Source organism: Oryza glaberrima, chromosome 8, assembly GCF_000147395.1.
Source record: "Oryza glaberrima chromosome 8, OglaRS2, whole genome shotgun sequence".
NCBI lineage: Eukaryota > Viridiplantae > Streptophyta > Magnoliopsida > Poales > Poaceae > Oryza > Oryza glaberrima.
Window position 1 is genome coordinate 4,311,420 of NC_068333.1, and position 21,621 is coordinate 4,333,040.

At 39.5% G+C, this 21,621-nt stretch overlaps 3 protein-coding genes across 3 annotated transcripts; 1 reads left to right on the plus strand and 2 right to left on the minus strand.

The window, feature by feature from the left end:
- Positions 1 to 128: 128 nt before the first annotated feature.
- Positions 129 to 2,405, minus strand: LOC127781413 (uncharacterized). The gene is made up of 4 exons (XM_052308362.1): positions 2,263 to 2,405; positions 1,963 to 2,080; positions 643 to 734; positions 129 to 442 (listed from the first exon to the last, which is right to left on the minus strand). The coding sequence occupies exons 1-4, from the start codon at positions 2,276 to 2,278 to the stop codon at positions 378 to 380; spliced, it is 291 nt and encodes a 96-aa protein (XP_052164322.1). The 5' UTR covers positions 2,279 to 2,405; the 3' UTR covers positions 129 to 377.
- Positions 2,406 to 4,222: 1,817 nt separating this feature from the next.
- LOC127782855 (protein PIN-LIKES 2) lies at positions 4,223 to 6,619 on the plus strand. The gene is made up of 2 exons (XM_052310129.1): positions 4,223 to 4,421; positions 4,760 to 6,619. The coding sequence occupies exon 2, from the start codon at positions 4,916 to 4,918 to the stop codon at positions 6,281 to 6,283; it is 1,368 nt and encodes a 455-aa protein (XP_052166089.1). The 5' UTR covers positions 4,223 to 4,421; positions 4,760 to 4,915; the 3' UTR covers positions 6,284 to 6,619.
- Positions 6,620 to 9,022: 2,403 nt separating this feature from the next.
- LOC127782816 (putative aconitate hydratase, cytoplasmic) lies at positions 9,023 to 16,296 on the minus strand. Its single transcript, XM_052310081.1, has 20 exons — positions 15,959 to 16,296; positions 14,702 to 14,806; positions 14,139 to 14,299; positions 13,965 to 14,057; positions 13,595 to 13,780; positions 13,354 to 13,515; positions 12,910 to 13,054; positions 12,682 to 12,824; positions 12,207 to 12,263; positions 12,041 to 12,120; positions 11,871 to 11,946; positions 11,591 to 11,776; positions 11,436 to 11,503; positions 11,219 to 11,337; positions 11,008 to 11,129; positions 10,771 to 10,869; positions 10,165 to 10,644; positions 9,981 to 10,079; positions 9,652 to 9,894; positions 9,023 to 9,523 (listed from the first exon to the last, which is right to left on the minus strand). The coding sequence occupies exons 1-20, from the start codon at positions 16,239 to 16,241 to the stop codon at positions 9,455 to 9,457; spliced, it is 2,976 nt and encodes a 991-aa protein (XP_052166041.1). The 5' UTR covers positions 16,242 to 16,296; the 3' UTR covers positions 9,023 to 9,454.
- Between the last annotated feature and the right edge of the window lie 5,325 nt (positions 16,297 to 21,621).

A 21,621-nucleotide genomic window follows, 5' to 3' on the forward strand; every position in this document is an offset into this window, starting at 1 on the left:
CCTGTGTGTAACATCGACAAATGGAAAATTTTCCATTTGCTCATGCGGTCATGCCTCGAAGCATGTATAAAATCTCTCTAAAAACACACAAATTATAGCCAGATGCAATGCAACAAAGACTTGAGAAATCAGTGCAAGCAATTCCAGTAACTCGTTCAGCAGCAGCCTTGTGCACCAAACATTTGCAGAGAGCACAACCAAGCCACACTGGAGTAGCATAGATTTGCGGTAAGTAGACAGTTTGGAGTTTTCTAGAATGGTTAGCCAGGTACATAGTTCTTGAACACATGTAACTATTTTTCAACAGCTAGATTCCAAGTACAATATCTCATTGACAGGGCATTACAAGATTATCATGGATGGCACAGGAGTTGACATTACACATTGCTTTGCTTATACAGCTTCGTGTCCAGCACTTGCTTCCCGCACATTGCACATACACCTGAAACAAGTCAATATTATGGTCAGAAATAAGAATTAGTAAATAATGGATAGTTCTCATAATACTGAGCATGTCTCAGATAATATTCACTTGGACTGCAAGAATGCACATGTATCAGGTTGAAAAAGAAACAACATTGTTCTTGTAAGTCAATGATGCCAATTAGGCACAGGGTGTTCCTGACGGAGCGAGTTCCTTGCCTTTCGAATATGCACAGGTGTGGCAGTACTTGGCGTCCTGGTGGACCTGCTGCTTGCAGATTACACATTTAGTGTTTCCATATGGAGTCCACCTGATATTAAAATGCCATACATAGATTAGCTTACATTCACAAGTCACAACAAACTATCTTTTGAATGTAATTTAAAAACTTAAGATTTACAGGTAGTAGAAAAAGCACAAAATACTTTACTGAAAGTAAACAAGATGGCTTTTTCAGGGAAACGTGCAGTAATTGTGCAGGATCGGCTAAACAGTTGGCTATGTTCAATCCAGTTTTAGAAGGGGTTGGGCAACATGTGCACTACGTACGAAGTACTTTTTATTCCTTGCTGGTACGCCTCCTTCTAGCCAGTACAAGTGTGAAATATGATTTCAAATGATTTGTCCAACCTGATTTTGAACAAAGCTACCAGCATAATATATACTATGAAAAATTCAAGAGTAGCTTGCTTGAACAGCAAGATCAACATAACAATTTTGAATTTTAAGATGAAGGCACCGAAAGAAAAGGACTGAACATCTGGCTACCTTCATCATATATCAATATGAAAGCCCGTACCTCTTCTCCCGCTCCACAAAACCCTTTACTCTTGGCTCCCCTTCTCTCTAAAAGGCTCAGCGGTTTTGATGGGTTGTTTTCCTTTTTGCTATGTGCAATTGAATAATGCTCTTTATAAACATTCCTTCAGTAATGGAGGATAAGCTACCGTGGTCCCAAACAGTGGGATAGGTCTTTATAAACATTCCTCCAGATGGATTGAGAAAACAAGAGCAAAAAGAAAAAGAACCTTGCAGCCTTGCCCCATCTAAGTATTGGCTACCGAGTTGATGGAGAAATGAGTCTGTAGTTACAGGATGATGGCAAAAAATGACCGCGGCATGATTTTCTAAAAATATCACTTGGGTGCATTGTTGAACTTCAAGTTCACCAACATCATTCAATCAAAATAACAGTTATAACTATTATGGATCTTAAAGGGTGATATTCATTTTCTTGGAAGAATTATGATCCCCAATCAGTGACTTCTATAGCTATTGTTTGAATCACACACATGATCTACCCATTCCTTAGTTAACACACTTGAAATTTCCCCCAAAAGCAATATAATCCAAAAACATAAGACACACAAGATTGGGCACAAAATGTCAACCGTCAACGATTTCTAACCTAATCAACCAATCAATCTCTGGGGATTCGCACCATCGAAATCAAACCTACGCTATCTGAATCCCCGATCGCTGCTGCTACGGATGGGGACACGGAATCAAAAGAAAGATCGGGGAGTAAAGGGATCGACCTGTTCTTCTTGGAGAGGAGCTTGTTCTCGTTGATCTTGCGGCCGCCGCTCTCGTTGGTGTTGCTGGCCCCCTCCTTCCACTTGTCCGGCACGATCACTTTCCCCAGCTTCTTCTCGCCTGCACAAGCCCAAAACCACAACCCGGTTCAGCCGCGCACGCAAGAGAAAAAACCTAGGGCATGATCTTTCCACCCAAAAAAAAAAAAAAAGAGGAGAAAAAAATCTAGGGCGAAACAGAAGAAATTGAGCGCGCGGACAGCTGATCCGGCGGCGGATCGAGGCGGGGGTAGAGATCCTTACACTTGGCGCACACCATCGCCGCCGCCGCCGCCGCCGCAGTTGGGGTTGTGGTCGAGGAGAGAGAGAAGAGGGGAAGAGGAGAGAGAGAGGCGGTGAGGAGTTCGGTTCGGGTCTGGACGATGGACCCGTTTATTAGCGGGTGGTCCACCCGGCCCGATTTCGTTTAGTGTTCGGATTTGTTTTATCAGACTCATAATAATAATTTTATTATACGGACTAAATTGCACCCACGGTACAACAGCTTGGCAGGTGGGTGCGATATAGTGCAAGAACTTGAGAATTAAATGTTCGAGTGCAACAACTTGACAAGTGGGTGCGTTCTAGTAAAAAACTTGACAATTTAGTATTTTAGTGCATCAACTTAGCTAAACATATGCTACGTCAGTTTTTTTTTTGCACGATGTTAATATGCCATTACACGGCAATCCTATGGATATTACTTTATAATATTTAATTTAATCTTTAAGAATTATACTGCACATTCAATTTACATCTAATTACCTCTAACAATTTTTGTTTTCTTCACCTTCCCAAATCTCAACCGAAATATAATAATTTCTATATCCAGTTTGATTAACTTTCAATTATTGTTATTAGGATAAAAATATAAATATGCTTATATACAAATCCACACGAGTATATTGTCAAAAGAAGTGCTTAACAATTGAATATATATAAAAAAGTGCTCCAAATAATTAAGTTGTCGCATAACTTCTTAACTTACTCTATCAAAATCGTGCATACCTTATAAGTTGTTGCATTTATGCGATCACTTATAAAGTTTTTATACTAAATTACACCACCTACCATGCTGTTGCACTAGAACACTAATTTCTCAAGTTTTTGCACCAAATTGCACCCACCTACCAAGTTGATACACCGTGAGTGCAATTTACTCTTTATTATACTTACTCCCTCCATCCCAAAATATAACAACTTTTAGGCCTAAAAAGTTGTCCTAAAATATAGCAACTTCTCTATCAACATTCTCTTCCAACCAATCACAACCCTTCACCATTCATTTTTCTCACCTACCTTACCTCCACTACCCATCCAATCACATAGTCTACACTAATTAACAATGACATCTAAATATTCTGTTGTATAATTTGAACTTTAAAAGACCCTTCTTTCAAACTAAAAAATTCCACATGAATTTGAGGGGAAAATTTTCTTCTTTCTCAATAAAAACCTCAAATGCGAAGACATAGTTGCCACTTCACTATCATATTATAAACACATTTTTTGACTAAAGTATAGAAACAATCAAATAAACAATTTCCCAATTGTATTATGATAGCACCGGAAACTTTACCAATTCGACAGTTCGATTCATGATTTCTTATTTTCTTTACTTATTTTTTCATTTAGTAGCATCTTATAATATCTTAAACATTAATAGTGAGTTTCAAAATGCATATATTGCGAAGTGTTGTAGACTTGACACGAGTGTTTTTGTTTACAGCTAAATATTTTTTAAGTGGTATGTGACGTATATCTTGACAGCGAAACGTCCGTGGTGCTTTTCATAGGAGTGAGCGTATACGTTTGTACTGTGTTTTTTTAAATAAAAATAAGGTACTCCATCTTTTCATATTATATAAATCATTTGATTTTTTTCATAGTCAAACTTTATTAAGTCTAATCAAATTTATAGTAAAAATTAGCAACATATAAAATATCAAATTAGTTTTATTAAATCTACCATTAAATATATTTTGATAATATGTTTGTTTTGCGTTGAAAATATTACTATATTTTTTATAAATTTAATTAAACTAAAAAGAATTGACAAGAAAAAAAATCAACGACTTACGAAACAAATAGAGTATATACAATTAAAAATGCTAATCACTCCACCTCTCCTGATTTCGACTGAAAACGGAATTTTAGTGGCGCGGGTAATCTCAAAGAAAAAAGAAATACTATCTGAGAAAACGGCGAAATGACCATAATAATATCTCTCCTTTCCTCCTATCCTAGTCACCTCCTGCTCCGTCTCACTCTTGCTTGCCTCTCTGCGTGATCCCGATCTGCAGAGCTCGCCGCCGGCGAGCTAAGCCCCGGAGGCGCGCGCGTGCACGGGCCCCCCCTTCTCCTCCGAGCAGCGGCCACCGGTGGCCGCCGCCGCCATCTCGGTCTCGAATCGAGGTGGACAGGTATTCGTTCTCGTCTCCTTCCTCTTCCCCGCGCCGCTTGATGAGTCGTTATTAGATTGGAGATCCATCAGGGATGGCTGGGTTGATTTGTTTCCCTCAGAATTACGCATGAGTTTTTTTCTTACTGCGGTGGTAGTGGATTAGTCAGTGACAGCCGTTTGTTACCAAGGAAAATATTTTTGGGGGTGTTGGTTTGGCTTTTGTTCTTGTTTGGTTTGTTTTGATCAGCAAAATTTTTCACTTTTGCATCATCAGCAGATCTGTCTGTCCATTATAACCACACTATTGATGCTCTTATCCATCAATTCCTGAATCATATCCTTTCTCTTTTTTTGCAGAAAAAAGTCATCAGCTTTCTGCATGCGATTTGGTAGATACTGACACGTCTTGATTCTGCTCAAGGAAGGCAGCTGATTGATTGGTTGGGAGGGCAAACTAAAAGGGGTGTAATCTTGGCCAATTCGATAGAAAAACACAGAGATTTAGTGGCGAGAATGGATTGGCTGTCCGCGAACCTGCAGGTGAACCCTCAGGTGACTGTCCATGGGGACTGGGTGTCAGCAGTCATGCCGCTGATGAAGCTGCTGTGCTTGACGGTCATCGGCCTTGTGCTGTCCAACCCGAGGACGCAGATCATCCCCAAGGCCACCTTCAAGCTCCTGAGCAAGCTCGTCTTCGCGCTGTTCCTGCCATGCCTGATCTTTGTCCACCTTGGCCAGTCGGTCACAATTCAGAACATCCTCGACTGGTGGTTCATCCCGGTCAACGTGCTCATCAGCACGGCCATCGGGTGCATTCTTGGGTACATCGTCGCGCTGATCTGTCGCCCGCCGCCGCAGTTTTTCAGGTTCACGGTGATCATGACCGGATTTGGCAACACGGGTAACCTCCCAATCGCGATCATCGGGTCGGTTTGCCATACCACGGATCACCCCTTTGGTCCTGGATGCCACCGCAAGGGTGTCGCTTATGTTTCGTTTGCTCAATGGGTCGCTGTTATTCTTGTCTACACCTTGGTTTACCATATGATGGAGCCACCGATGCAATTCTACGAGATTGTAGGCGAAGGGAACGAGATTGTGGAAGAGCCTGCACAGATCAGCAACTACAGTAGATCTCTGCTTCATGAAGCGGAATGGCCAGGGATGGCTGACAAAGAAACGGAGCACTCAAAGACGCCATTCATTGCACGGGTTTTCATGAGTATTTCAGGCTCTTCACAGAATACATTTCCTGATATTGATTTTGCAGAAGAGGGCACTTCTGGTGCTGGACCTAGCAGTCCAAAATCGCTAAGGTGTTTGGCGGAGCCAAAGGTTGTAAGGAGGATCAGGGTTGTAGCTGAGAAGACTCCAATTCAGCATGTTCTCCAGCCACCAACCATCGCCTCCTTGCTCGCCATTGTCATCGGCATGGTTCCTTTGTTCAAAGATTTTGTGTTTGTGCCTGATGCACCACTGTCGTTCTTTACAGACAGTTTGGAGATTCTAGCTCAAGCCGTTGTACCCTCGGTGATGTTAATTCTAGGGGGGATGCTTGCAGAAGGACCCAAGGATAATGCCTTGGGTATCCGGACTATCACTGGTATAATTGTTGCAAGGCTCCTGATTCTCCCGTGCATTGGCATCGGTGTCGTCCTGCTGGCAGATCGGTTGCATCTGCTTGTCGAGGAAGACCACATGTACCGCTTTGTGCTGTCGCTACAGTACTCCACCCCTAGTGCCATCCTGCTTGGAGCGATTGCGAGCCTCAGAGGTTATGCTGTCAAGGAAGCATCGGCACTTCTATTCTGGCAGCACATTTGTGCGGTGCTATCTCTTTCCATCTACCTGATCGTATATTTCAGGTTGCTTACCATTTGAAAGATGATGGCCGGCCGCCTTCCAAAATTGGTTTGTAGCATTCATCCTCGGAAGTGATTTCTAGGGAGATGGGTACTTGAATGGATTTTCAACCACGTCTCCTTATGGTCAAGTGTATTTATAGTATATTTAATTTTTTTTAGCGATTTATATTTCAGATACATGTAGAACTTGAGAACATGAGATATGTTCTTGTCGTTCATTAGTGTCAATATATTGCTGTTCGCTTGCACATTTCTTGATCCGATTACAGCATTACAGTTGCTGCTCAAAAGTTGTACAAGTACTGCTACATTAGAAGTCAATATATTGCTGTTTGATGCAGTGATGCTTAAATATACATGCTCTTATGGATTAAATGTATGTAATTTGTTAGTGTTTTGTATTTCAGTTACATGTAGAACTTGAGAACAGGATATATATGCTCTTGTTGTTCATTAGTGTCAATATATATTGCTGTTCACTTGTGCATTTCTTGATTCGATTGCAGCATTACAGTTGCTACCCCAAGTTGTCCTTTTCTAACAGCTGCATTAGAAGTAATATATTTGTTATATAATGTTTAAAATACTAGATGCTGTCCTGCGCTTTGCGGGATATATGTTAGATATTGGAGAAATGATGAAATGATTTGGATTGAAATATTATAAAAATGATTTGAGAATGTTGATTTAGCATATGTATGTTTAGCTTTAGAATAAAATAAATTGTAGATATAATTACTATATGCTTGCATTTTGAGCTCTGTGTGCTTAATGGGTTGATGTGGCATTCTTGCATGTAGGTCTTAGAAGTGCTAATAAATACTATGCTTGTATGTTGAGCTTTAGGTGTTTAGTGAATATTAGCTTTATAGAAAGAAGGGATAAGTGTCAGTGATAGATTTGAACGGCATTTAACAGTATTTTTTCACTCATTGATCATCTTCTAATGGTCAGAAGACACTGCCTTTTAAGATGATGAAAGACAGCATTTATTTTTATTTTTCTTCAAGTTGAAGACTAAAGCAATGAACTTAAAATTAGCATCCATTTGATCAATTTCCAAGCATAGAATTCAAACTTGGAGATCCATCCTTCTGAACTGACACAACAATAATAATAATGCACTTTGAAGTAAACTGAGGGAGTGCTGATTAAGGTTATTGTAATTTGTTCAAGGCGCTGACAAGTGGGGTCGTCTCTACTATTTTATTTCTTGGACTGGAATCCTGAACATGGTTTTGGTCTAGGAATCTTCTGCTTAGCTTTAACATGAACATTTAATGTTTAGATCGGATCAGAGAGGCTAATGATCTTGTTAACCCTTCTATTCTTAGCACTACAAAGCACATGGCATAATAATGTATCTTTATTGTCACTCCCACTGGGAAATGCGAAGGGGGCTCTGGTCTTATGGACATTCATTTTGATCAGTGCACAGATTGTCTTAGATGGATGCACATCATCAGGACAGTGCTAGACAGATCAAGGATCAATTATTGTTTAATGTAATCCTGCAGGAATCATCCATTGTTTATTAATGGCTTCAGATTTGATCTTGGTGTCGCTACATGTCATTGTTTAATGGCTTAATGCCGTGAGATCTGTCAGATACTCAGATGATGCACCAATAGTATTTGCTCATGGTTAACTATGACCGTCACTCTAACCACAAATATTTGTTATATGATTATATTACGAGAAACGTAAGTTGTATAGTTACATTTCTGATGCTATACATTTTGATAATATAAACTATTTTGAAGTATTTATAATTTTTCCTCTCATGACATATTTTGAAGCATTTATACATTTTCCAAAAGGGATGAGCAATGTTAAAGTTCTGTAACCATGCCGTAGGCCTACTCCCTCCGTCCCAAAAAAAAAAAGACAAACCATGGGTTTACGTGTCCAACTTTGACTGTCCGTCTTATATGAAATTTTTTTATAATTCGTATTTTCATTGTTGTTAGATGATAAACCATGATTAATATTTTATGCGTGACTTGTCTTTTTAATTTTCTTCATAATTTTTTCAAATAAGACGAACGGTCAAATGTTGGACACGGAAATCAGGGTTTGGGTTTGTCTTTTTTTTTAGACGGAGGGAGTACTAGATAATAGCACTCCATCCGTCCCATAAAAACCATCCATCCGTCCCATAAAAAACAAACCATCCATGGGTCCCATAAAAAATAAACTAGTATTGGATATGACACATCCTAATACTACGAATCTAGACAGAGATATGTCTAGATTTGTTGTTATATATTCTAATATAACGAATCTGGACATACCTTAAATGTGAATCACATCCGGTACTAGATTTTTTTTTTTTTTTGGAACCGAGGGAATACATCTCTAGGTGGTTATAGAAAAAACATTAGTTATATCTATACATTAGTTGAGTCAAACCTAGGTGGTATATATAGCCATTTCGTTAATTGTAACCTTAAAACGGACAGAGTACACAGTACACACCACGTAGTAATTCTAACTTTCTCGTACTTGCCGAATGCCTGAATGCATCTGTTTATTCGATCGATGTTGCTCAGTCCACAGCTCCATAGGCCGATTTCTACCTTATTAATTCCTACTATCACTCTGATCAATTGAATTTAGCGACCACTTGTTCTCTATTTTCACGACGAACACTGCCTGGATGGACTAATCTGTATATACGATGAAACAACCATCCAGCCGATGCAAAACAATGTAAACCGGGCTAGACCTTCGACTGGCCAATGGCAAGGGAAAATGGTAGTAGAAAAAGCAGAAATAACTCTAGATGTACGCAAGTCGCACCATACCATGTACACCTCGTGACCTCGCCCTGCCTATCAACAGGGCACCCGACCAAACTAACTCAATCCATGAATAAAAAGGCCCTTTTCTCTGAACACAAGCTAGTAGGGTTTATCATCAACACAAGCTATTAGGGTTCAGCATCACAACTAAACACAGCACGCAAAATTGTTGTTCCTCACACCAAGATCTCCAGGTGTGGCTCCTTGTCTCCTGCGGCTTTATTTTCGGTTTTTTTTATTTATATGGTGAACAAAGGGAGGCTGATTGTCCCAGGCGAACTCTCGATGTCGGTGCAGGCTGATCACAACAGAGGGGAGGGGAAGGAGAGGAGCCTGCAATGTTGTTGTCATGGTTGAAAACTTGAAATGGTGTGCATTTTCTCCTAGTTCTGCGCCAGGTTGCGTATGACGTATGGGAGGATGCCTCCATGGTTGAAGTATGCCAGTTCCACCTATATAGCACAACAAAAAACGACGTAATATGTAAGCAAACCGGTTGAGGACCTAACCAGCTGTAATGAATTCTCCATATGGAACTGGCCTGGTAAGTTTATCCAACGAGTATTTGGAAAGTATGTACCTCTGTGTCAAAGCGAAGAGTACAAGTGAAGGATTTCCCGTTGTCGGTTGTGACGGTAATGTCCTGCCCGGGACGGATCTCGCTGACGTTGGTCGGGAGGTCAATGGTGTACCGCTCGTGTCCAGTAAGGCCAAGTGAGTCGGCATCCTCACCAGCCTTGAAGCAGAGAGGAATGATTCCCATACCCACCAGGTTGCTTCGGTGGATACGCTCAAAGCTCTTAGCGATCACAGCTTTAACACCCTGAAAACAGCATGTACTTAATAATGCTATACTTCCCCAAACATGAGTATCAAAACAAGATGATGAATCTAAATATGGGGAGTTACCAGGAGCATCGGTCCCTTGGCAGCCCAGTCACGAGAACTGCCACTTCCATACTCAGCACCAGCAAGAACAATGGTGTCATGACCCTCAGACTTGTATTTCTGCATTAATGTACCAGACAAAACCAAGGATGTTAGTCAATACAACAACAGTATCACATCGTCTGTCTACATACTAGCAACATACCAAGGCAGCATCAAATACATAGAGCTTCTCCCCTGTAGGGACATGAACAGTCTTGGGTCCAACTTCTCCATTCAAAAACTTGTTCACAATCCTGATGTTCGCAAATGTTCCTCTTGCCATTACTTCATCATTACCACGACGGCTACCATATGAATTGAAGTCCTTACGGTCCACACCACGCTCAAGCAAGTACTTGGCAGCAGGGCTGTCTTTGTGAATGCTACCTGCTGGTGAAATATGGTCTGTCGTAATGCTGTCCCCAAAGTTCAGTAAGCAGTAGGCATTCTTCACCCCATGGGGGCCAGGTGGGGACATGGTCATGTCCTTAAAGTATGGAGGCTCATGGATGTAGGTGGAGTTTGGATCCCACGAATAGAGCGATGCTTCGGGCACGGTCAGCTGATTCCACATCGGGTTGCCTTTTGTAATAGCCTCGTATGTACTTTTGAACATATCAGGCAGTACGCTAGATTGGACCACCTGTCAAGTAGCATTTTATTGCCAATAATTAAGCGAGACTAGAGAGATAAATATCTCCAATAAATGAAACTCACACTTACAGATGAAAATCTGAAACATATTAAAATAACATCACAGAACACATACTTCTGCAATTTCTTCAGTTGAGGGCCATATGTCCCTGAAGAAGACTTCTTTACCATCCTTTCCAACTCCAATCGGCTCTTTCTCAAAATCAATGTCAACCTGAAAAGTACAAGTTCTAATGTTAGCAGGCTCCCTGAAACAAAAGCAAAGATAGGCAAAATTTTAATACCATGCCAACCCTTCCAACAGAATCGAGTTAATATGAGTATCAAGGAGGAGAAAACAACACAAACTTACAGTGCCAGCAAGTGCATATGCAACCACAAGAGGCGGTGAAGCAAGGTAATTAGCCCGGGTCAATGGGTGCACACGACCCTCGAAGTTACGGTTGCCCGACAAAACAGCAGCAGCAACAACATCTATAAAAAAGAAAACCATAAGTTGTCAATAGAGAAACTCATTGGCTCGTTGCAGCTAAATATTCAACATTCATAGAATCTAGATGTACCATTTTCTGAAATGGCAGCTGATACAGATTCATCTAGATCACCAGAGTTGCCAATGCAAGTGGTACAACCATATCCAACAACATGGAAACCTTGCTTGTTCAAGTATTCTTGAAGGCCACTGCACAGAGAAATTACCATGTTTGGTTGAGATTGGTCCAGATATGACACTGGAATTTCATCTTTACTAAAATTAGTTATTCAGTGACACGAAGGTACCTCTGTAACAAGTATTTAGTGACAACCCCAGATCCAGGGGCAAGGCTTGTCTTTACCCATGGTTTCACCTGAAGAGAAATGGCATTGCACAGTCAACAGAGAGCAGATAAAAGAAGGCAATGCAACAATCTGTGAAAACATGACGAAGATCAAACCTCAAGACCCAGTTCACAGGCTTTCTTTGCCACAAGGGCAGCACCAAGCATAACACTAGGATTAGATGTGTTTGTGCAGCTAGTAATTGCTGCTATGACAACACTGCCATGTTTGAGTTCAGCAGGTTGTCCATGGAAGTCAAATTTCACAACTTTATCTTGTTGTTCCTTTGGTACAGCAAAACCCTGTAATACTCCACGTGCATTGTATTAGTAAGTTAGAATGTCAGATACAGAACAGTAGTGCAAAAAGATATATCCTACAAAACTTTGCGCTTACCTTGAAACCAACTCTGTTATCCAGGCAAGAATGCCAGTCAGATTTCATTTCCTTCAAAGGGACACGGTCATGAGGCCTACAAGTTAAAAAAATCAAACAGGTAAATATTATGCACCTCTCCATTAGCTGAACAATCCAACAAGCACATAATCAAGATCATATAATTGTACCTCTTTGGGCCTGAAATGCAAGGTTCCACCTCATTAAGATCCAACTCAAGATACGAAGAGTAAACCCTTTCTGTTTGAGGCTGCCATCATGAATTCAAATATGTTTGTATTACGTTTAACAAATAATTAAAATCAAGTGCTATAACAACAAACAAAAAAGGCATACCTCATTGTAGTCTACAAACATCTTGTTAGCTCGCAGATATGCTTCAATCATTGCCACCTAAATCAAAACGCAATATTTAGTTTACAGAACGCTGAGAAGGTGAAACCCATCAGCATACAATATTTTACAAGTGAATAAGCCATTATATGTGTAATCAATACAATACCAAGGGGTGCTAAAAAAAACTGCAAGGCCACATTACTTGTTCAGTTAATCCCGATCATAAGGGGATTGGAGGGATTTGGAATTCCACACCTATTGAGGTGTGGAATTAACCCCCCTCCAATCCCTCCCCATGGGGATTAACCAAACTAGGCCTTAGGGAAATGAAATCCCATGGATATTTTTACCATCGCAAACAAGTGCATGTCCCAGGATTGTTCACAAAATTTCCAATTCAACCCCCTATTTCATGCTTATTCTGTCTATCAAAGCAATATAATAGAGAGAAGAGTGTGCAGATAACAAAACGTACAGTTTCATCACTCCGGCCAGTCAATTTAAGATAATCTAGTGTCACGTGGTCTACAGGGAAGAAACCCATTGTGGCTCCATATTCAGGTGACATGTTTGCGATTGTGGCCCTGTCAGCCAAAGAAAGCTTTCCCATGCCTTCGCCTGGATAGAACAGAGAAAGGGGAAATATCAACAAGATGCAACTATATCAAGGCAACTTTGTTCCCTTGCAAACATGAATACTGACCATAGAATTCAACAAATTTGCCAACAACGCCGTGCTTCCTTAACATTTGGGTGACAGTAAGAACAAGGTCGGTAGCAGTGACACCATTCTGTAACTTCCCAGTCAACTTGAACCCAACAACACCAGGCAAAACCATGCTCATTGGCTGTATAAAATAATAATGTGGGTTAAATGGAGATACATCAAATGGTGATAAAACAATACATAAAGATCAATACCACACTTCGTTGTTGAACCATATAAGAATAGTATTTAATGTGCCATTTCCACAATATGTATTTGTAGATAATAGAATGAAAGAAATAGCACTGCATTTTCAACTATAGGGAAAGATTAAAGCGAAATATTTATGTTCCTATTAAATTAGGATCAGTACATTTTCAACTATTCTCGGTGCAAGATTTCAATAGATGTCATTAGAGGTGAGGCTCCACCGAGATTTACCTGACCAAGCATTGTGGCCTCTGCTTCAATTCCACCAACTCCCCAACCAGCAACACCCAAACCATCAATCATAGTGGTGTGTGAATCGGTACCAACCACACTGTCAGGATACATAATTCCATCTGTGTTGAAAACAACTCGACCAAGATACTCAAGATTGACCTGAAATATGAACAAAATGAAGAGTTGTCCAGATAATAAACATGATCAACACAAGATTTCCTTCGAACCAGAGCATTACCTGGTGCACAATTCCTGAACCAGGGGGTACAACCAACATATTGTGGAAAGCAGTAGAACCCCATTTAAGGAAACCAAATCTTTCATTGTTACGCTTAAACTCCAACTCCATGTTTGATTGCACAGCATTTGGTGACCTTGCAACATCCACCTGCACTGAGTGGTCAATTACAAGATCCACTGGAACCTGCAGTCCAAATGGGAACATGGAATTTTAGATAGAAAAGAAGTACGCCAAGGAGGATGATCAATGTTGGTCAGATGTATTAGGGCCTAAGTTCTGGCCAACCTTAAAATGTTCTTCAGTGAAAACTTAAGATGGCCAGAACAAACTGATGGAAAATTTCAGATAAAAGAAATGATGTAGGTACCAGTGGATTGATCTTGTTGGCATCACTGCCCAACTTGGCCATCGCGTCACGCATAGCTGCAAGATCTACGACAGCTGGAACTCCAGTGAAGTCCTAGAGAGTAGCACCACTCATAAGCAAAATAGGCATTTAGAAACAGACAAAAAAATCGTATGTGACATTTCAGTATCAAACCTGAAGAAGAACTCGTGCTGGCTTGAAAGGTATTTCAGCCAGCTTGGGAGATGTATTCTCCCAATCAATAATTTTCTCAACATCATTCTGGTTGACTTGGAAGTTATCACAGTTGCGGATAGCTGACTCTAGAAGAATACGGATAGAGTAGGGCAGCTTATCTGATAGAACAAAAAAGAGAATCATTGTTAGGTAACAAATACCAAATTTAATGTGCAGACGTAATGTTGCAAACTATAGCATTGCAGTTGCTAGAACACACAAAGAGTATGTGTACAGGTCTAAGTGGATTTTACATGGTACATATTCTAATGCAAAATCAATTCATAAGACAAAATTTAAAGTGAAAATCTAGCTTTCCAAAGATAAAACATTAAATTGCTTTGTTTCAAAAACATGATGAGCTAAGTAGTGCAAAAACACTAAAAACTTACAGGTCCACCCTATTTTTCAAGTGAAAATCATGCTCAATGTACACAGCCCAGATAAGAATTGAAAATATAATATAAAAACAAAGGGAGGAGGATAAAATTTAGAACTCCAAGAGCAAGCAGAGCAATTACCAATCCTGGGATCATTTAGTGCAGGAAGGCTGTAGAATTTCCCATATTCACCACCCCCAGGCTTAGGGAGGGTGGTCAAAATGTTCTTGAAGGGATGCTCAGCAGCTGTAGGCAAAGACAAGCAATAGGATTAATTATTAGCATAATCGAAAGGGTAACACAAACAAACCATTACATCATTGCCAAAGCTGAATATGCATAGCAAGTCCACAAGACGCTTAAATGTCAAGGAGAAATAATAGTTAAGGAAGAAACGTCTACAGAGTCAACCAGGTAAGTCCGTCGTCATAACTTAATAGTGACTGCTGATCACTCACGTTTTGGGAACTCTAACCAAGAAGAATACGGGCAACCAAATATTGTAGTTTGGTGTGAGTGACAGGAATTCTTGTGGGCAGGTATTATTGTCCAATACTACATAAAAATTGACTATTCGTCGACAGCACATTGTACTCTACGCACTTAAACACTTAACATATGCCTTTTTTGTATTTAATGCTTACACTCGGGGTTCAACCATCGAAGATAGCATACAGATAGAGTTTCCAAAGGGCACCAATTCTAAGTTGGCGGCTCAGGAAACACACCAAGGAGCCAGAATGACATCACCATCAAACTACCAGGAGATACTTTTAAGAAAGAAAGAAAAAAATCTTCCAGCGAAAAAAGTGGCCAGTGATCAACTGCGAGCATTAGCACGAGTTCCTCCAGCTCCATCAAATCTGGACATGGAGCTCTGCTTCTAGATTGCCGAGGGAATCGTTCCACCCAGACAGAGAGAAAAGCTGCAGCATCCATGTCGAATCTCATGGGGAAGATGAGCGTGGTACTAGGAATATATTCCTGCCGATCCCTAAACCCCTAGGCCCTAAAATTCCAACCGAATCCATCCGACTTGTAAAGAGATCCTTGCGGCGCTCCAACACGAGCTCACTTTGAATTTGTCGAAGTCTAATCTGCCGATGCGAACGCAACTACAAATGGATCGTGCTCCCGATCGCGAGCGAGCGCATCAGCTTAAACCTCCTCCCCAAACGCATCCACACCAAAATCCAAAAATAAAAAAATAAAAGGCATATCCGTCGCATAATTCCAAATTCCGTTTCTCGCAAAAGACGAGAACTCCAAACCATACAGATGCATCTCGAAACCCACACGAGAGATCGAGAGATAGCACGAGAGCAGTAGCCGCAGCTAGCACACCGTGATTCGAATCTCACGCGACCACCACCACCCTCCCAAATCACGGTGGCTCACCTGCGGTGGCGGCCATCCTGCGGTGGACGCGCTCGACGGCAGGCGCGACGGCCCCGATCTGCGCCCTGCAGGCGCCGCACCCGACGACCGGCGACGACGACGCCCTCCCGGACCAACCGCCCGCCGCCGCCCACGCGCCGCGCGACGGCCGCGAGAACGCGCGTGCCCTGAGGGAGAGGAGGCGCGACGGCGAGGAGGAGGGAGCGGGAGAGGGGAGGGATCTGAAGCGGAGGAGGGAGGAGGAGAGGCGGGCGGAGGCGGAGGAGTATGCCGCTTTATACATGGGTCGCGAGCTCGGTGGGTCTCGCGGAGGAGGGGAGGAGGAGGACGGGGTTGGTGAGGAGATGGAAGAACTGCGAAAATTCACTCAGAAAATAATAATAATAACAACATTTGTACAAAAATAATTGTACTCCGCTTGGTTGGGTTGGGGTTAGTGTTAAGTTTGTTAACCATAGTTGGGATGGAGAGGGCGTGGCGGCCACGCGGTCGCTGGGGTTGGGTCCATGGCAGGTGGGGCCGGATCGGGGTTTAGGTTTGGGTTCGGGGACACTTGGCTCGTGAGGTTTGGTTAGGTCAGGTGCGGCCTCCCGGACCGGAAAGGTCAGGTTCATGTGCGCTGGTTCGGTCCCGTAATATGTGATTTAAGGGTAGTTTGATTTGTTGGAAAAATATAGAGAATTCTGAGGATTTTAATTTTATATGGAAAATTGAGATGAAAACTTTTGAATCAGAGGATTGAATCCTACCATTTCTTTAAAAAAATATATGGAATGCATAATTATATAAAAAATTTAGCGAAAAGTTAACAAGAGGACTAACCTTTTAAAATTTATCTTTAAGTCTATCTATCTCATCTAATTTATGTGTTTTTCATACGGTCTAATCAAACTCTGTGTTTTGCCTACTCCTCTGGATTTTTTTTCAATACTGCATTCAAATGACCCCAAGATTTTACTTGGTTATATGTTTTTCAAATTGGTAAAACATTATATTTTATGTAAAAAAATTCTATTTAAAAATTGATTTAAAATATTAGATGAATCATTTTAAGTTTGAAATAAATAAAACTTAATTAATTATATCCTAGTGATTTCTCACTTTAAATATTTGTATTTAATTTTGGTCCACATGGCCAAAAGTGGATGATGCTATGATAGAAGCAGGAGATATTCGACTCAGAGAAAATGATTTGTTTGATTTGGACGGACCACTTTATGTGGATATTTTTTAAAGAAAATCATTTTACTCCCCCCAAAAAAAACTAATTTAATGGATCACTTAATCCTTTGAACTATTTTTTGGCTCATTTTACTCCCCCACCCCACCCCAAACTATTAAAAATGATTCACTTTCCTTCTGAATAACATTTCTCTTTCTGTTACTTTTCCATACAAGTTGTATTTTAAGTTGAAATTTGTTAGAGCCATAGATGACACCATTATCGAAGTTCAAAAATATTTTGAATTTGTTTTCACTGCGTTTGCTTGAACTTTAATTTTTTTTTATGTTTAAAATAGTTTGAAGTGTTTTCAACCTATGTAAACAGTGAGAAGAAAAATAAAAAAATGTTGAGACGTAAGTTGTGGATGCATCTATATTTTACCAAATTTCCAATGCAAAATATGATTTATACAATGAGAACTAAAGTGAGAAATAGCATTAGGTGAGTGAAGGGAACCGTTTTCAATAGTTTGAGGGTGGAAAATGAGAAAAAAAATAGTTTAAGGGTTAAGTGGTCCAGTGAAATAGTACAGATAAGTAAGTGATTTTTTTTCTTTTTTCTCTAGTGATACTTGCGTCCGCAAAACCGCAAGGGATACAACTTTGTGTAACTTGTGGTTTTAGGGTTTTATCATAGTATATCCAAGACGAAAAAAGTTAAAATGCCTCGATTGTTTGGGTCATAGCAAGCTTGTAAAACGGCATGTTAGAAAAAAGTAATTATGTTTAAATTTCTCAACAATTTAAAGTTGGTTTTCACCATCAAATAAGTGAATACCCATAAAACATATGTAAAAGTTCTCTCAATTCATGAAAAAAATAATAATAGGTATAGTTATGAAATACAATCACACCAAATCTTAGGTTCAAACTCAATTTTATTTGAAAGTAAAAAAAAAAGATAAATTTTGGATGAATAGCGATATGACACTATTCACCTGAAATTTCTTTTTTTTAAAAAAAATAAAGTTGAGTTTGGACTTAAAATTTGGTGTGAATGTATTTTATGCTTATGGCTATCTATGTTTTATATATGGTTTTCACGAGTTTCAACTTGTTTGATGATTTTCACTAAATATGTCCTTTAAAGTCATTGTGAAAAAATAAACTATGAATAAAAATATTAAAATCAAATAAGATTAAGTATCCAAAATTTTTTAATTGATAGACAAAAAGCATGGCCCTCATCATTTAGCCAAATACGAATAATATGTCATACGAGTATTAGAAAAGAAAAGAATTTGTATAAGTGTTCTTGGCAACTTAAATATCAATTCTGAAAAATAAACTTTCATAAAAAATTAAAATTAATTTCAAAATTAAATTTTAAATTTCAAATTTTAGCATCGACTGATGTTGTACCAAGGAAATAATGGGAACCAAATGGTGGTGCTTTACATGCAGTTGAATTTAGCCTGGGACGTAGCCACCGCCTTGCGCCCGCCCACCCATGAAAACTGCATTAAAATTTAATATTGTTAAATAAATTGACGATGAAATTTTTATAGTAAATTATAGTTACAGTGAAGTTTAGCCGGGTAAAAAAAAAATCTTTCCAGCTTCTGAATTTAGCCTGACAGATAATACCAATCCAGAAGCTCCGTTCCGTCACGTCATCGTCCGTATAGAGGTAGGCCGTGCGTGCGCGAAACTTACTGCTACGGAGTGAGGCCGAACTCGCTATCCCCGGCCGGATAAGACCGACCGACTCGACTGACTGGTATACACGCACGCATGCCCATTATGGAAACGCTACGCACGTAGGAGTATACTCCACGCTTTGCAACCGGTACTCTCCTGTAAGATCGATCGAATCCTAACGGCAAACCCCGCCCATCACGATCGATCATGCACCAAACCTGCATGCTCGTCCTTTTCCGTTCTTTCCATCTTACCCCCTACGTAAAAAAAAAAAAAAAACAAACTCTTGATTTTCATATTCAACGTTTGACTGTCCGTCTTATATGATATTTTTTTATAATTATTATTTTCATTGTTGTTAGATGATAAAACATGATTAATACTTTATGTGTGACTTATCTTTTTAATTTTTTTCATATTTTTTTTAAATAAGACGAACGGTCAAACGTTAGACACAGAAACTCAGGTTTTGTCTTTTTTGGGACGGAGTGAGTAGTGTGTTTAGTTCCATGTCAAACTTGGAAGTTTGATTAAAATTAGATGTTTGAAAAAAAAAATTGAAAGTTTATGTATGTAGGAAAGTTTTGATGTGATGAGAAAATTAGAAGTTTGAAGAAAATGTTAGGAAATAAACCAGGACTTATACTAGCTGAATGGGGTTGCAACTGAAATTAAAAAGGAGAACCCATCATATACATATATCTTAAAGTCTCAGAAACTAAAATATAATTACTCACATTGTAAAATCTTCATATAGTATTTTATCACTAGTTTGGTGCCTCGCTTTAAAATAAAATTGACTTGTTTGGTTATTGAGGCCGAGGACGAAACATAAGTCCACAATTCTTATTGTTTGAGACCCACATGTCACTGGTGGTGAGTGGTGGCATACACCACCATTTAGGTATTTTCAAAGAGAAAATTTGCATGTTTGTCACGCATAAAAATTGGCTTTTCTAGAATATCATCGTTAAATAAGGGATTCAAATACCACTCTTAAATTGTGAGTATTCGCTACGATGTCACTTTCGTTGTTTTCTGCATCTCCGAATCATTTTTCTTCCATTTTATTTCTCTTGAACGTTTATACCCCTGGCTTAATAGGTTGAATGAGACTGTGTTTTTAGATTAGGCTAGTTAACACAGATAGCCATGTGAGAAAAAAATTACACTACACGAATCTGTCTAATTTTGCAGCTGCTCATATAGATGTTACGTTGACAATTAAGCAGAATCCATCGGTCGCCCAGAAAATCAAGGTTGTGTTCAAAATCCCACCTTTCTCAACTCTATTCTCTCGTCTTTCACGCATATGTTATCAAACTACTCAACCATATATTTTTTTAAAAAAATTTATATGCAAAAATTGTTTTTTTAAAAAAATCATATTGACCTATTTTTATAAGTTTTTCAGTTAGTACTTAATTAATTATCCGCTAATAAATTATCACATTTTTCGTGCATGGAGGAAAGATTTCAAGTCTTGTTGCTCTCTAACTCAAGCCTAAGAGCAGGTACAATAGCAGGCTATAAGCAAACTATAAACATATTTTAAAAAGATAAAGAAAGAGAGATAAGAGCAGCGTGCTACAGATCTGTAACCAGCTGTAGCACGGACTCTAAGACGTAATGTGTGTATGATGGGTGGGACCGACTATTAATAGTATAGTAAGCAACTATTATATGGATTGGCTATTACAATTGCTAAAGATGGTTTGGAACTAGTAGTTGGCTATACTATTAAACTTGCTCTAATAAAACTTCTGTTTTTCAGGAGATGATGTTTCTAGGTCCCTTGAGCCGTTTTCAGTTTCCACCAGTCCTGCGTAGTAATTGCGTGCGTACGATGGGCAAAGGCAGGCGTACGTGGATGCGTGCGATGATGTGGGCGCACATTGGAAAGAATTGGATGGATTTGCAAGAGCTCCGATGTGTGTATGATGGGGGAGGAATAAATTGGGGCGTGTCAATGTGATGGCAGTATGACACCTGTATTTTTTTTGGCTTGGCTGGTCAGTGGAAAATGGCGTGCCGCGTGCGATATTCCTCTCGTTTTCCAGGTACGTGTTCACATCGGTGTTCTTTGGTAGTAATAAGGGTGTATTTAGTTGGGGAAAAGAAAATTTTTGGGTATCACATCGAACGTTTGACCGGATGTCAGAAGGGGTTTTCGGACACGAATGAAAAAACTAATTTCAGAACTCACCTGGAAACCGCGAGACGAATCTTTTGAGACTAATTAAGCCGTCATTAGTACATGTAGGTTACTGTAGCACTTATGGCTAATTACGGACTAATTAGGCTTAAAAGATTCGTCTCGCGATTTCCCCTATAACTGTACAATTAGTTTTTCTTTTTATCTATATTTAATGCTTCATGTATGTGTCCAAAGATTCGATGTGATATTTTTAGGAAAAAATTTTGGAGAACTAAATGGGCCCTAACATCTGGAAGAGCTTTCTTTGTCACAGAAAAGATGAAGAAATGTCCTTTCGACTACAATACGGGTATGATGTGGATTTACCAACCGGAAGATATTTTATAGTGCTAGGCTGTGACACTAAAAAAATTAAAAGTTTGGTTGAAATTAGAACGATGTGATGGAAAAGTTAAAAGTTTGTGTGTGTAGGAAAATTTTATTATAATAGAAAAGTTGAAAGTTTGAAGAAAAAAATTGCAACTAAACACGGCCCTAGTACTAGTATTATAAATAGATAATCCATTTGTCTTAAAACAATTGTATTTTTACTTCAATCATCGTTCAATCAAATTCTCCTTACTCTACCCTAAACATATAT